Source organism: Pelmatolapia mariae, linkage group LG18 (genome assembly GCF_036321145.2).
Source record: "Pelmatolapia mariae isolate MD_Pm_ZW linkage group LG18, Pm_UMD_F_2, whole genome shotgun sequence".
In the NCBI taxonomy this organism is placed as follows: Eukaryota; Metazoa; Chordata; class Actinopteri; order Cichliformes; family Cichlidae; genus Pelmatolapia; species Pelmatolapia mariae.
The window spans coordinates 36,512,474-36,526,840 of NC_086243.1; the positions used below are offsets into that span (position 1 = coordinate 36,512,474).

The 14,367-nt window shown below is 38.8% G+C and overlaps 2 protein-coding genes across 3 annotated transcripts in view; both read left to right on the plus strand.

Moving 5' to 3' along the window:
• LOC134616396 (zinc finger protein 135-like) overlaps positions 1–14,367 on the plus strand; it is a 50,837-nt gene that overhangs the window by 27,489 nt on the left and 8,981 nt on the right. The window lies entirely within an intron of this gene.
• On the plus strand, positions 6,177–11,122 carry LOC134616384 (uncharacterized). Its single transcript, XM_063461243.1, has 7 exons — positions 6,177–6,191; positions 8,000–8,673; positions 8,876–8,921; positions 8,996–9,087; positions 9,897–10,007; positions 10,463–10,745; positions 10,816–11,122. The coding sequence occupies exons 2-7, from the start codon at positions 8,210–8,212 to the stop codon at positions 11,020–11,022; spliced, it is 1,203 nt and encodes a 400-aa protein (XP_063317313.1). The 5' UTR covers positions 6,177–6,191; positions 8,000–8,209; the 3' UTR covers positions 11,023–11,122.

Sequence of the window (14,367 nt, forward strand, 5' to 3'; positions counted from 1 at the left end):
TACCTTTACCACTACTGGAAGATGTGCAACCAAGTATGTGAGTGGAACAGAAAGCTGAGGAGCCTGCACTACGAACAGGTGTACTAGGCAACCCCTCAATTACCCTCCCTCTTCCCATGGCAAAGCTGAACCCGTCACTTGAAACTTTTTCATCATCCATTGTTCTAACATACGTACAATGCAAACAGCAGGATTAAATTTACCTTGTAAACAACAGTCCAAAAAAAGGTGCAAGTGTTTCCTAGAACACTTGGGATTTGTGTTCAAAGCTTACATTACATTGTCCTTTACAGCAACCTCTGGTGACCAAACTGATGTTGATCGCATCTCCACGAACCACGATGAGAAAGTCTGAAGTGGTGTGGATCCGGGTCACGGCACCACTGTAGCCGGTCTGGCCTTAAACTCTGAGTGCCGCTAGTTCTCTGCGTTGTGTTGTGCGAATGACCAGAGGAGTCAACTCTCACTTTGCCAGCTGGGCGGATTTATTCTCCCAGAACTGTTTAAAATAAAAACAAAACAGTACAGCGACTTCACTTTACTGGACTTCTGCATGAACACCTTCAAGGGAGAGAGAAGGATAGCGGACCACATGAGAAGCCACCTGCATGCTCATATGCTCTCATCTGAGAATGGCTAACTAGCATGTTACAATAAAGTGCTGTACTTGGCAGAGAAACAATAATTCACACTAAAACATCTAGCAGAACTGTGAGACAAAATGCACAAAGGGAACAAGCAGTGTTTGAAATATAAATTATTTTTTAATACACCCGTTACATAAGGAGCTTGCAAAGAAAAGCGTCTGGACTTCTTTAGGTTGCTTGAAGACGTTTCACCTCTCATCCAAGAAGCTTCTTCAGTTCTAGTGTCAAATGGTGGAGAGTCCCAGATTTAAGCTTTGCTGGAGTAACCCACTGAGAGGGACAATGGACCCCCTAATGATCCTCTACCTAATCACATGAGCCAAGGTGTGAAAACGGGTGTGGGTCACAATCAGCCAGGGTTTCGGGTGAGCTCATTGTGAAAGCTAGCCCCACCCTATCATGTGATTTCCTGAGGTCAGATGGCCCAGGATGTGAGTGGGCGTTAAGGCGTCTGGGAAGGGATCTCAAAACTGGAGGCGTGGCTTACGACATCAACTGTCTGCCATCTATAATCCAGTTTTGAGATCCCAACTCTTCATCAGTTCTCACATTGAGTGTTTAGAGTCGAGCCCTCGTGTTGCTCCTCAGTGATGCTTTAATAGCTTTACTGAAGCAGAGAACAAGTTTAACTGAGCTCAACTTCGTTTTCTCAGCCGTGTGTAAACAGCAAGCAACTTCTCTCTGCTGAACCTGAAACCAATAAAAGTGAAATGTTTGTGAAAATGTTGGAAATAATGAACCTGTGTGAATGTGTTAAATCCGGGGGGTCAAATAGCCCGCGGGCCACATTCGGCCTACAATACAATTATATCCGGCCCGCGTGATAATTTCATATGTCAGTTATTACAGTTTTTCTGAATTGCTAAAACACATTTCCTTAAATCTCATCTGTTTGTCTCAGAACACTAAACACAAATTGTAAAATTCAAGCTACACACACAAAACCTTCGACTTGTCTTGCAAAACCAAACATTTGACCCAAAACTATTTTAACTTTTCTCAAAGTCAACCACTACTGTCAAAAACCACACAAACCAGCCAATGTGCAAACACGACTTAGCAACTATTACACACGACAAAAATAAATACAAAACACTGTGAGATAGCGGGAAAATAATGTGAACAATTTATTCATTCATTTATTGTTGTACTCACATTTTAACAAAAAAGAACTGCAATGAAAGTTACATATACATAAATTTTTTTTATATTTTTACAGCATATTCAGATAATTTAATCTGCCTCAGCATCAAGCCTCTGTGCTGGGTCAGGCCACAGGACTTCATCCACATCATATGTTATGGTCTCCCTTGCAATGCAACGAGATGCCAAATCCAGCCCTAGCAAGATTCCAGTCCCATCTCACCACATGCTCCATTCATTGCTTGAAGTAGATTTTCCTGTGTGTAAGGGTTTCGGTCGTATACTTTCCATCTCCATGCAGAGAAAAACTCCTCGACAGGGTTCAAAAAGGGAGAGTACGGTGGAAGAAACACATTGATAAAATGCTGCTCATTGTGAAACCAGTTGCATATTCTTGGACCACGGTGAAAGCTCACATTGTCCCAAATGATATGGGATGCTCTGCCCGCTCGCGGTCTCTACTCAAGCAAAGCATCCTGTAGACCATCCAGGAATGTTGCTATAAGTTCGTTGTTGTACGGCCCAACATAAACATGACTGTGGAGAACCCCATAGCTGCTGATGGCAGCACAGTTACATTTCCACCACGCTGGCCAGGCAGTTCAATAATGGCATGTTGACCTATGACATTGCAACATTTTTTTTTTCTCCTTTTTGCTAGATTCAACCTGTATGTTGTCTTCTATAATCCACTGCTGCATTTCATGCAGTCAAATTGCATTATTCTGACGGAACATATCCACAATAAGTGTCTCCTGGTGTTGTGAGCACATGCGTGTTCTTCCACCCTCATGTGGCCGTCCTTCAATTCTAAACAAAATACCATTTAGTTATAAGTATACTTGCATAGCACATGTATACATCATACTATTTGATTTACAGAACTAAAATGAGTTTGTTGTGTACAGAGAATCTTTGACTTGACTCAATGGTTAGGCCTCATGAATGCATCTCCGTGGATGAAGCTGGATTCAATCTGGAGAAAGCAGAAGAAGAGGTTGCAACATGTGTTTTCAATTTTGAGTGGTAGTGTGTTAATGATGAAAACAGTGTGTTAGTTGTTTGACTTCTGTTGCCTGTGTGCATCGTTCTGGGTACAAGTGCACCACACCGCTAAATGTGTTGTGTGTTTGAGAATGTGTTTAGAGTGTTGGTAAATAGGAGATTCAGATTTGCAAATGGTGTCCTAACCAGATAAATAGTGTTTAGGTTTTGGCATCTGTGGGATTGATTTGATGAAAGAGTTTTCATAGTTGACAGTTTTGTTTTTACAATGGGATTTAGTGTTTTAGCAATTCAGAAACTCAAAAACTGTAACCGCCCGTCTATATGTCGGAGCTGAATCTTTAGCCTGCTGAGAATCCATGCAGACAGGGGCGAGACTTTATTTTGATGGGCACACCTGTGGCCAATCACATGGAAAGACAGACTGGGACCATACCATTATGTGGAAGAAGAAAGCCATTTTCAGCCATTTTCCACTGTGGAGGACAAAAGGTTTCAAACATGTCTGGTCTTAAATCTCATGTGCGTTCTCTCTATTAGTAATAAATGCATTAAATAAAACTTATGGAAAGACAAAATGAAAAGTGCTTGAGAAAGACAACATTTGAATATTATATAAAATAAACTATATATGAAGTGTGTTTGAATGGCACAGATGCAGAAATGTGTGCATGTAGCACAGAGCCATGGCTCAGTGTGTCTAAATGAGTCTTACAGGCCTGAATGTGCGGTTGAAGCCACCGGGACAGCTTGTGATCTGATGGCAGACTCTTTTGTCTTTCAGTTCTTTATAGGTCGTATAGGTCAAAAAATCAAAATTGTATTTAGAGAAAAAAAATATCAATGTGAAGATTAGTTGTTTCAAGACAAACTACTTTGAGTTAGTGAGGCCGTACTTGAAAATCAGTTTTAGTTAAAGGGAAGAAATGATTTGGTTTTCAGTTTATAAACACAGGGCTGAAGAGATGGTACAGAAAGCTGTGCACTCACAGACGGAAAAACACAAACATGGAGGAGTGGATTTACACAAAATGAAACAGCTGGTCATGGACAAATGTGAGGTCATCGATGGTTACAGCCTCGTACAGTAAAGAGGATCGATGTTGTCTCACAGGACTCATCTACACATCGGGGCGACCGTGGCTCAAGAGTTGGCAGTTTGTCTTGTAATCAGAAGGTTGCCGGTTCGAGCCCCGGCTCCAACAGTCTCGGTCGTTGTGTCCTTGACACTTCACCCGTTGCCTACTGGTGGTGGTCAGAGGGCCCGGTGGCGCCAGTGTCCGGCAGCCTCGCCTCTGTCAGTGCGCCCCAGGGTGGCTGTGGCTACAATGTAGCTTGCCATCACCAGTGTGTGAATGTGCGTGTGAATGGGTAAATGACTGAACGTGTAAAGCGCTTTGGGGACCTTTAGACTAGTAAAGCGCTATACAAATTACAGGCCAGGCGATTTTACACAAGGCATTTTATAGAGTACAGCAGCCACGGCACCCAGATAGCAAGACGACATTGAATCTATGTTGATTTTTCATCTGATCCGTCGTATATGGTCGGGGTTTAAAAGCCAATGTTGTAACAACATTGAAATACTGTGGTAAACCGACGGTCTTACTATAGGGACGTTGTAACAATGTTGATTTACCGTTGTTTTTTTGTCATTGATATTTGATCTATTTGTAGTCGACCAGGTGACAACAACAACGTCGAGAAAACGTCTATTTATAGTTGACGATCATTCGGCTCCGGTCACCATCAAAAACCATCGATTTGTAGTTGAGCATTAAATTGCATTGCAACTGATCGGGTATAAAGTACCGGAGAAAGTAGATTTATTGTTCATTTGTTATCAATGACTTGGTCTAGTTCACCAGCTTTAAAAAATCGTGTCTACGTGCAATTTATGTATAGTTGACCGGGAAATTAAAGCAGCGATCACTTGGACTATTCCGCAGCACCCCTCTGACAGTGGTACATCCCTCCAGGTATTCATTGTCTTCTACAGTAGAGTGGGACATTTGATTTACTCTCAGCGGAATTGACCGGAGAAGGCATCAGTTCATGCACTGCACTGGGCTGCACCACGATTAGTATAAGGTAAGAATGAATGATTTTTTTCTACTCGTTATTTCCATGTTTGCATTTGAATAACAGTAAAAAACTTGTTAATGTACATGTACATTAACGAGTTTTTTACTGTCATTTACGTTGCTCCCACAAAATGTGGGTGCCCGAAATTGTGTCTACTTCTTACAATCCGGCAACAAATAAATTGCACTGCGAACAAAGTCTATCAACAAAGAAAACATTTTCGTTTCATACTTTCTTCGTTATATTCCCTTACAAAGCTAGCTTTAACGCTTCGAGGTTTCCTTTGTTCTTGCCATCGCCTCGGTGCTTGACCCAGACTTTCGCTCTGTAGTTGCTTTTTAGCATAGTACTATAAAAAATTGTAAATCTGTGATATATGGTTGATAAACGTAATGTTGACTGTATAAATGTGTTCAAGGACTTTGTTACTTTTAATGATTGGAGAGCATCCGCTTCAATTCGCACTCAATTCAAACTTTACGTTGCACGCTCACCTAGCTTTACGTTGCACGCTCATGCGTTTGCACCTTTTGTCCACACGTAAACTGCGTTTTTGGTCACTGAAACGGAGATTTCTAAAAACGCCTGCCAGGGTGGATATTTTCGAAAACTCCTTTTTTGCATTTACGTGTGGACGAGAAAAACAGAGAAAACGCAGCGTCAAAGGTGTGCGCCTTTTTTTACGTCACACTGTGCGTATGGAAGAAATATAGTGTCATCAGAATCCAACTATTTTTAGACATTTATAACATTGAATTTTTATCCTCCAAATATTCACCTGCAAAAAATTCACCTGCAAAAATTCAACTGCAAAAATTCACCTGCAAAAATTCACCTGCAAAAAATTCACCATCAAATATTCACCTGCAAAAATTTCACCTGCAAAAAATTCACCATCAAATATTCACCTGCAAAAAATTCACCTGCAAAAATTCACCTGCAAAAATTCAACTGCAAAAGTGATGAACTTAAATGACCCAAGCCAGAGCAATCGGCACTAGATCGAGTCGAGCGGCTCTCAGCCAATTAAATTACGCTGTTTGATCACATGACACCGTTAGCCAGCAGCGTGTCTCCTGAAAAGAGAGCTGTTTAGAGGTGAGTGATTAAGTTTTTCTCCTAAATAGAGATCATTACAGAACGCCTAGTCCTACTTAAAATCCCATTCATTTTTATTTTATCATCTACTCGAACTGAGGAAAACGCTTGACTAACTCAAAGAAAATTTCCGCGCCTCCCCTGCCTGTCTGCAGAGGCAGTTTTGAATTTAGGAGCGGCAAGATGGCAGCGGCAAACCCTGGCGGTTCTCCGGTAAGTGTATTGTGTTTTATCTTCAAGTTTGTCTTTTGAAACGTTAATTTCATTTAAATCCGTTGGTCACGTATAAAGTACACAGACGGGGTCTTTGCTCAACTCGTCTGAGGCGTGTCTCGCTAAGCGCTACATGCTAGCATCCTGCTAACCGAGCTAACCTTTACATGCTGCGCTCTACAAAATAGGATACTCGGTACAAAACCATACTCCGCAGATATTGATAGATAGACGAACACTGCAAATATAATGTGGGAAACGAGAACGGCATTTGGTGAAGGGGTAAAATACACCATGAATAAAACCATAGAGTGAATGGCTGCCATTGTTGCAGAACGGCCTGATTTAATGACTAGAATGGGGAAGAGTGAGGTGAAGTGAACCAAAGTCACAAAACACGGTCAGACAAGGCGGGAATAGGGCAGTGATATGTCCGTCAGTATGAAGTTGGTGTGTGCTTTGGTGAACAAAAACTCGAGACCGGTAGCAGGAAGATGGGAGACTCGCGTTTCACTGGAATAGCGGTGAATTAAAACATCCTTTGTTGGGGAAATTTAGGTGTAAATGCATCCATACAGGCGAGACAGAGGCAGACCAGGAAGTGAAGAAAGCAAGGCAAACATTAGAAATATTAAAACGCAAATATAGGATTAATATAACATACAATTAGGGAAAATTTAAGGAGCACAATGTAAATTATATTGTAAAGTCATTAAAACAGCTCAACCTGATTAAAAGGAACATGTAATTGGGTAGGATGATGAAAATAATAATAATATTAAAAAACATGTACAATATGGGCATGTATACTTGTACCCAGAATTTAACAACTATAAAGTTGTAGCATGCCAGTACCTTACCCCATCCATTATATCCACACTTTCAGAAAAGGATATGGTCAATATCTTTACAAATACTATCTAAACTTAAACAGATAGCATAAGTTAAACGGGATATTCCTTCTGCTTCTTCTGCTTCTCGTATACACCCTCAGGGTTTGTGGTCAGCCAGCGGTTGATATGAAAATTAGTCCTGTAAAATAATCTTTCGGTTTATGAATCTGTTTACGTGGATTTCTCAATCCGTTTCCACTGTTAGCAGCAGTTGTGCATGCAGTTTTGGCATGCTGCTCTCCAAGACTACAAGCTGCGTTAAAGTTGGAAGTAACTGGCCGATGAAGATCAGCTGTGCCCATTTGTTGCACATTGTGGGAATGGAGAAGTTGAGGCCCTTGCAGGCTACCCACAAATTCCCCAAACTGAGCGACCCATTAAGAAATTCATGCTCACTGTTTCATAAACAAAAGAGATTAAATTTGACAATATCAAATTTAAATTTCTGACCTTTTCATAAATGAAACACACCGCCAGGCAATCTGTTTTCATTTTTTTTCATCCATTCAGAGTATTCCTTGGGAACACTAAACTCAAAAATCAGTTCCAGCTTTCTTCAGTAAGGTTTGGTTTGGCTTTGTTCTCAAAAACATTTAAATAAAAAAGATAAAATAGGGGGAAAAAAAAGCTTTTTCTCTTGCGAGCTTAAGTTTTAAATAAACTGTGCTATTAAAACAAAAGATGTAAGAAAAGAATAAATAAAATCCTAACCAGAAAATCAAAATACTACAACAAATGGCATGAATTACAAAATAAACTTTTTTGAAAGAACCATAAGGAAATATGATAGAATAAACTTTAGAATATTATAGCCTAAGTATATTCAGTTAACGTAACTAACATTGTGTTTTTAACTCACTTTTTGTTGGCGATTTAAAAATTACAAAAATAATTCTACCTTTTCCTCTTTCTTAGGATCTTCTCCTACATCATATTCTTCAGAGACTGCGTTCACGTTTAGAACATTGTCTTGAACACCTTCCCCTGGATCTGGACTTTTTAGATTTCATTTGCACCCAGGAACTAGTTTTTCTACAAGCTTTGTCCGGTCAAGTTGAGGTTTGCCCTGTCCTCTTAGATGCATTATGTAGGTTACATACTCTGATAAACAGAGAAAAGGATAAAATGACTCTACATAGTGCTGTCATTCAGTTTGAGTGGGGACCTACTGGGCGACTAAGAATGGCTCTTTCCCCCTATCATCTTAACAGCCTTCTGGAACTGAACTTGTCCATCCCAGCCATTGCTAAAATTTTGGGAATGTCCAGAAACACAGTATTCCGACGCATGAATGAGTTCAATCTTTCAGTCAAAGCACTCTATAGCAGCCTGTCAGATGAAGAGTTGGACCAATGCATTACAGACATAAAATCCAGGCAGCCTCACGCTGGATACCGGATGTTGAAAGCACTTCTACAGGCCAGAGGACACAGAATCCAGTACCAAAGGGTTCGAAGTTCTATGCACCGTGTTGACACAGCTGGTGTTGTGTCAAGGATGGTTTCCTTGGGATGCATTGCTCGACGTGCTTATTCCGTCCCAGGACCACAGTCTCTAATGCATATTGACACAAACCATAAACTGATACGGTAAATTATTTGATCTTTTGAAGTGAACGATATTCCTGAGAGTTTTTTCAGCTGCAAATGTTCATAACTGTATTTTGTTATCTTACTCATTACTATATTTGCATCTGGACAGACATAAATTACATCTTGCATTGCTTACATTTAAACACTTCAAAGTGATAATTCAAAAAAAGATAAAAAATATTTTGTTTTCACCATTCAGCTATAACATTGTGATCTTTGGAGGTATTGATGGCTTTTCTCGTAAGGTAAGTTTAGTTTAGTAAGTAAATCGAATGCAATATTTACATGGAAGTTGCTCATTGTTCTTTTTCCTCTAAAGATTATGTATCTCGGTGCTGCTTCCAACAATCTGGCATCAACAACACTGGCATTCTTCCAAAAATCAGTCGAGAAGTTTGGTTTTCCTCTCAGGTAATAAGTGATGCATTTTATTCTGGGTTAGGTCTTTTCTTACATACCTTTGTAAGACTACCTGTGGATATTTCATTAAAAGTTGTTTAAGATGATTCTAACTTCCCTCAACAAAAAAAAAAAAAAATATATATATATATATACATACATACATACATACATACATAATCTCAAATGTTTGTTATAGTGACTTGGGGATATTTAAGCATTAAAAAAAAATTAATTCAACACTTTTACCAAGCAGTGCTGTTATGTAATTGGATACAAGGGGTGAGATAGTAATATTTTCCCTCCTTAGTTGTAACTCCCTGACATTACAAGGGTAATCATTTTATAATGTCGGGTTCAGTGTTACACCAGGATTTCAAATACAATATCATCATCAATAAGAATTAGTATTATCATTTCAGAATTTTAGGTAACCAATTTTAAATGCCATAGACTACTTATTTAATTAATTTGATGTACATATTTTTGCTAAAATATTCTTAAAATTGTCTTTTTACACAGATCATAATGATACAAAATGGCACTTGCGTAATTTCCCTACAAATTCAATATATCTAAATAATTGTTACTGTCCTGTTAAATCCTGAAAAATGTTTTAACAGCTGTATTAAACTTTATACTGACACATGCTGAGACAATTTTTTTGATGCATTCCAGAGCAGTAGCAATCAAAGATTAGAAGGATTTTTACATTTTTTTTTGTTTTTTAAACTTTGATTAAGGCATATGATGTTTATTATTATTAGATCTAAGTTTGTTTAAAGCATTGAATGTTTTGGGGTACTTTGCTTTGTTTTCAGGGTTCGTGGCGACCACGGAGGGGAAAATGTGGAGGTTGCACGGCTGATGTTTACTGTTCGTGGCACAGGAAGAGGCAGTTTTATTTCAGGAAAGAGTGTGCACAATCAAAGGTTTGTTCTCATAAAATACTGTCAACCTCAAATGTTTCTGACATAAGATGGAAGGTGTTGCAGCTTTATTTCCATTATTTAAAAATACATAAACATTTAAAGGGTATAGTTTTATAGTAAAATGTCTTTAGAGAACAGTGCCCTATCCAACAGGATATACTGTCTCATATGTGTCAGGTGTTTGGGTTTTTTTTTTTTTTCTTTTGTTTTTTTTCCAATTTCCATTATTTACCCCTCAAGGAAGAAAATGGACAGGTCCTACAAACCCCAAAGAGGTTTTTTTTTTTTTTGTTATTCACGCACCTTTTCCAGTCTGTTCCTTCCTTCCCTGAATGTTCATTCTGTGTTAATGGTCTGGTTGTCATCTCATGTAGGGGTTAGAAACGAGCAGGGAATTTCTCATACACACAAAGAAAGGCCATACCTAATTAAATATTTTTTATATATTATTTCAGAATAGAGCGACTGTGGAGAGACCTCTGGGTGGCCGTTACAAGCATCTACTACGATGTTCTTCACAACCTTGAGGAAGAGGGCCTTCTGGACATTTCAAATGCTGCACACCTCTTTTGCTGCCATTATGTCTTTCTTCCTCGACTGGAGGATGATTTGAATACATTTTGCAGTGGATGGGACAACCATCCACTGCGAACAGAAAACAACATGAGTCCCAACCAGCTGTGGGAGTTGGGTCACAGATATCACCCTGTTCCTTTTCCAGAAAACACACAGGAACAGGTGCACATTTTTAGTACTCATTGATTCCTATATACAATTATTCTTTCCTAATTTTGTTTGTTCGTTGCAGGGCTTCCAGATTCCAGACATTGACTGGGAGGACAGTGGCCTAGCGTGCCATAACCATTCAAGCATTGTTGTTCCGAACACTGACTGCCCATTGACAGAAGAACAAATGACAACTTTACAGGGCGTTGTTAATCCAAGAGCGGCATCCCAGTCCTTTGGTGCTGACGTCTACATCATGGCTGTTCAGTTTTGTCAGCAATTCATTTAGGATAGAAAAGCTACATACAGTTGCAGGAAAAACTTCTTGAAATGTAATCTGATCTTGATCACAGTGTGCTTAAACTAAACCAACTGAAAGAATTTCCATGGTGTTTTCAATAACATAATTGCGTGGTTTCACTTTAAGCAGTTCTGATTGTTGTTGTGACTTTGAAGATCAGATCCTATTTCATGACCAAATTGTGTAGAAATCCACAGGGGTTCACCAACTATAAACTTCGCTATAAGTAACAATTTTTAAGCAAAGCTTCGTAATGTAAATACTGAAGAATTAGAGAGGGAAATTACAAATGTTGATTCACTCAGAAAAATTCTAAATAGAAAATGCTTGTTCGTTTGAATGTTATGTTGTAAAACAATATTTGACTGAAGGCTGATGGTAGGAATGTTTCAAAATTAAAACAGCACAGTAAGTCAATCTTGTCCTTTATTTTGATCAAGATGAAAGTTTACCTTGTCACTGACATCTTACATGTAAGACATTATCTTTAACAGTTTTCAGAACTACTTAAAAGGATTTTCAACCGAGAACTGAACCAAGAACCGATGTTGCCAGCACAGAGTAAATAGCATCAGAGAGGCCCAGTAGATGTGAACATTTATATTCCAAATCTTGAACAGAGCCTTCTACACCACTACCTTGCGTTATGGGAATGACTCAAATGAGTCCAAACCCTGAGTGGCAGGTTTCAGAGCAGGCAATGAGGTCTTCCTTAAAAGTAAAATAGTCCTTGTAGTGGTATGGAATGCGCAAGGTCTCATAGCAGGTGGCAGCAGTTGGATGTCTGCCATCTACTAGCTCCACTGTGAGACTTTTTGGCACAATCTCCCATCCAGTCCAGAATTTTAGGAGATTTGTCAGCTCACTTGGTGTTGCTGTGAAGAAAAAGAAAGTGTTTAGTTAAACCTCATTTATTTCAACGCTCAATGCTTAACCTCAAAGAAATCCAAACAAAATATTTTGAACATTGCAATAATATTGGCTCTCATGGTGGTATTCCCCTCCTGCAAAATGGCAAACCTACCATTTAGAATAAAATGCCTCATGTAGCCTATGATTCTGCATTTAGTTTGAAGAGGACAGTCTTCATCTTCATCTTCAGGCCACACAATCCGCTGAAGAAGGACCTGTAACAGAACATCCATAAAATATACCCTTCAAAAATACTGCTGGACATTGTGAAACCAAATAATGTCTTGCTCAACATAACTTAGTAACTGAAATAAAGTAGTAACGGTTTTTATAATAATCCATGTTTTGTGCTTTTTCTGTTCACTTGGATCCCCAAACCTCTACATAGTTGACTGTATTTTAAAAGAAGAAACTGTCTCAAACAAAAAATGAAAATAGAACATTAATAGCTAAATCTATAATTAGAAAATGATGTGTATTACCAAAGATTTACTAATGTATTTTAGTCATTATGTCTGTTTATTATATTTACATCTCACTTCAGATCTACAGAATCATTTTCTATATGTAAATCAGGCTTTTGAAGCATTTTTTGCAGTAGTTTTATTTTTACAAGACTATAAAGACAAACTGCAGTAAAGATGTATGGTCCACAAGTTGCGTCCACAAGAATATGCTCATTTTTAGTATTTGTGCATTTTATTTGTAAAAATTAATACAGTTTTTATGGTAATTTTATTATTTGATACATAATTCTTGGTAAGTGCCAAATTAAAATTTCAAATTTTTTACATTTTGTAGAATGACTCAAGTCTTCATAGTTTGCTTTGGACTACATTTTCTACAACACAGTAAAATGTTATTAATGAATACAGTATTTTAGGAGCACAAAATTTACCTCAGGGTTCACAGCAGCCAACTCTTGTGGAAAGAGTAAGGGCACCGTGTCAGGTCGCCGGGTCAGCAGGGTCCACATAGGGGTTTCTTTAAGTCCCCTTCTCAGCTGTTTTATTGACCTCGTCACTCTCCCAATGACCTAAGAAAAAAACGTTAACTAAACAGTAACATAGAAATATTTTACTTACTTTTCAATTCACTCACAGAATGGAGTAATAATTTCTCAAACAGCCATCTCCTGTTGTTCTCTGTCAAGGGAGGGAGGTCCCATGCATATGCCAGATCCTGAACACGCTTTCTCTCTTCATCTGACAGCTTTGATTGCCCTTGAAGCTGTAACCCATAAGACAGTAATTCAGACAGAAAAAAAGAACTATAAATTCCTAATTCCTCATACATAAAAAAATGTAACAAAAGACAAGTTTAGAGTCTCAGACCATGTCTCAATGGCAGAGTTTTTGATCAAGAACAATTTTAAAGGATTAGTCTAGGTTAGACTTATGTTTATCACTCACAAAGGGCAATGTATAAACGTTCCCTCATTTAAACGTAAAAACCTACAAGCTGAATTGTCCCTCTCAGGTCTAGGTCTGGACAGTCCTCGGGTGTAACTGTGGCAGTTTCAGGACTACCACCAAGTAGGACGTGCACAATGGCTGGGCTAAGTCCAGATAGGCATGGGCCTCCATGAAGAAAGGAGTGCCCTACCATTCTCCCTGCCATAAGGAACATATCACTTTCCACAAGAAAGTGAGATGCTGATGGTATGTAATGGCCTGGCTCTCCCTCAAACAGTGGAGTAACATTTGAGTTTGCTATAAGATAAGTGAAAAGAAAGGAAAAAAAAAAAGATTACTTCCACACAATACAGAGGTTTTCACCCCCCCCCCCACAAAAAAAACACAGTTAATTGAGCCAAAAACAAACTAACCAAAATTGATGCAAAAACCAGACATCAGCTTCTCCATGCATGTTGATAAGAAAAAACGTATTACTCCTTGTCCGATAGCTGTATCCCCTGTTAGATAACCAAAATAAAGTAATGAATACAAGTATTTATTTCAAGATATATGTATCATTTTCAGCAAATTTACCCTCAAGCCTGCACTCCAAAGGACGTGCCCATTCAACATTGGGTCTCTTGTAGAATGAGATGAGGGCCATGTCCCGATCAGCTACACTTTGTCTGATGTCCATTGTGAGACGTAATGGGCTCTCCATTTCATGCATGTCCAAAGCATTCTTTGCACATTCATGTATGGCCTTTGAAGAGTCCAAAACAGTTAACCAGCCTAGAAGAAAATAGAAGTGGTTAGAATTGGATTGTGGGGGGGGGGGGGGGGGGGGGGGGTAAATCAACTCTGGATAGACTGTATATAAACCTCTATCTAGATACTATTACAAAAAGATTATGTTTTATCCTTTGAAGGATTGTCTAAAGTAGTTTGAATAGGAGGCTATCACAAATAAGAAATCCATCGAATGGATACAAAGTAATGGTTTGATTTCTGGGATTTGTTCACA

Excerpts from the sequence above, each read along its gene's own strand:
- LOC134616384 (XM_063461243.1), top strand. The coding sequence starts at position 8,210 with ATGACTCTACATAGTGCTGTCATTCAGTTTGAGTGGGGACCTACTGGG. Across the intron at positions 8,674-8,875 it reads ACAAACCATAAACTGATACG|CTATAACATTGTGATCTTTG; the intron begins GTAAATTATTTG and ends TTCACCATTCAG. Across the intron at positions 9,088-9,896 it reads AAGTTTGGTTTTCCTCTCAG|GGTTCGTGGCGACCACGGAG; the intron begins GTAATAAGTGAT and ends CTTTGTTTTCAG.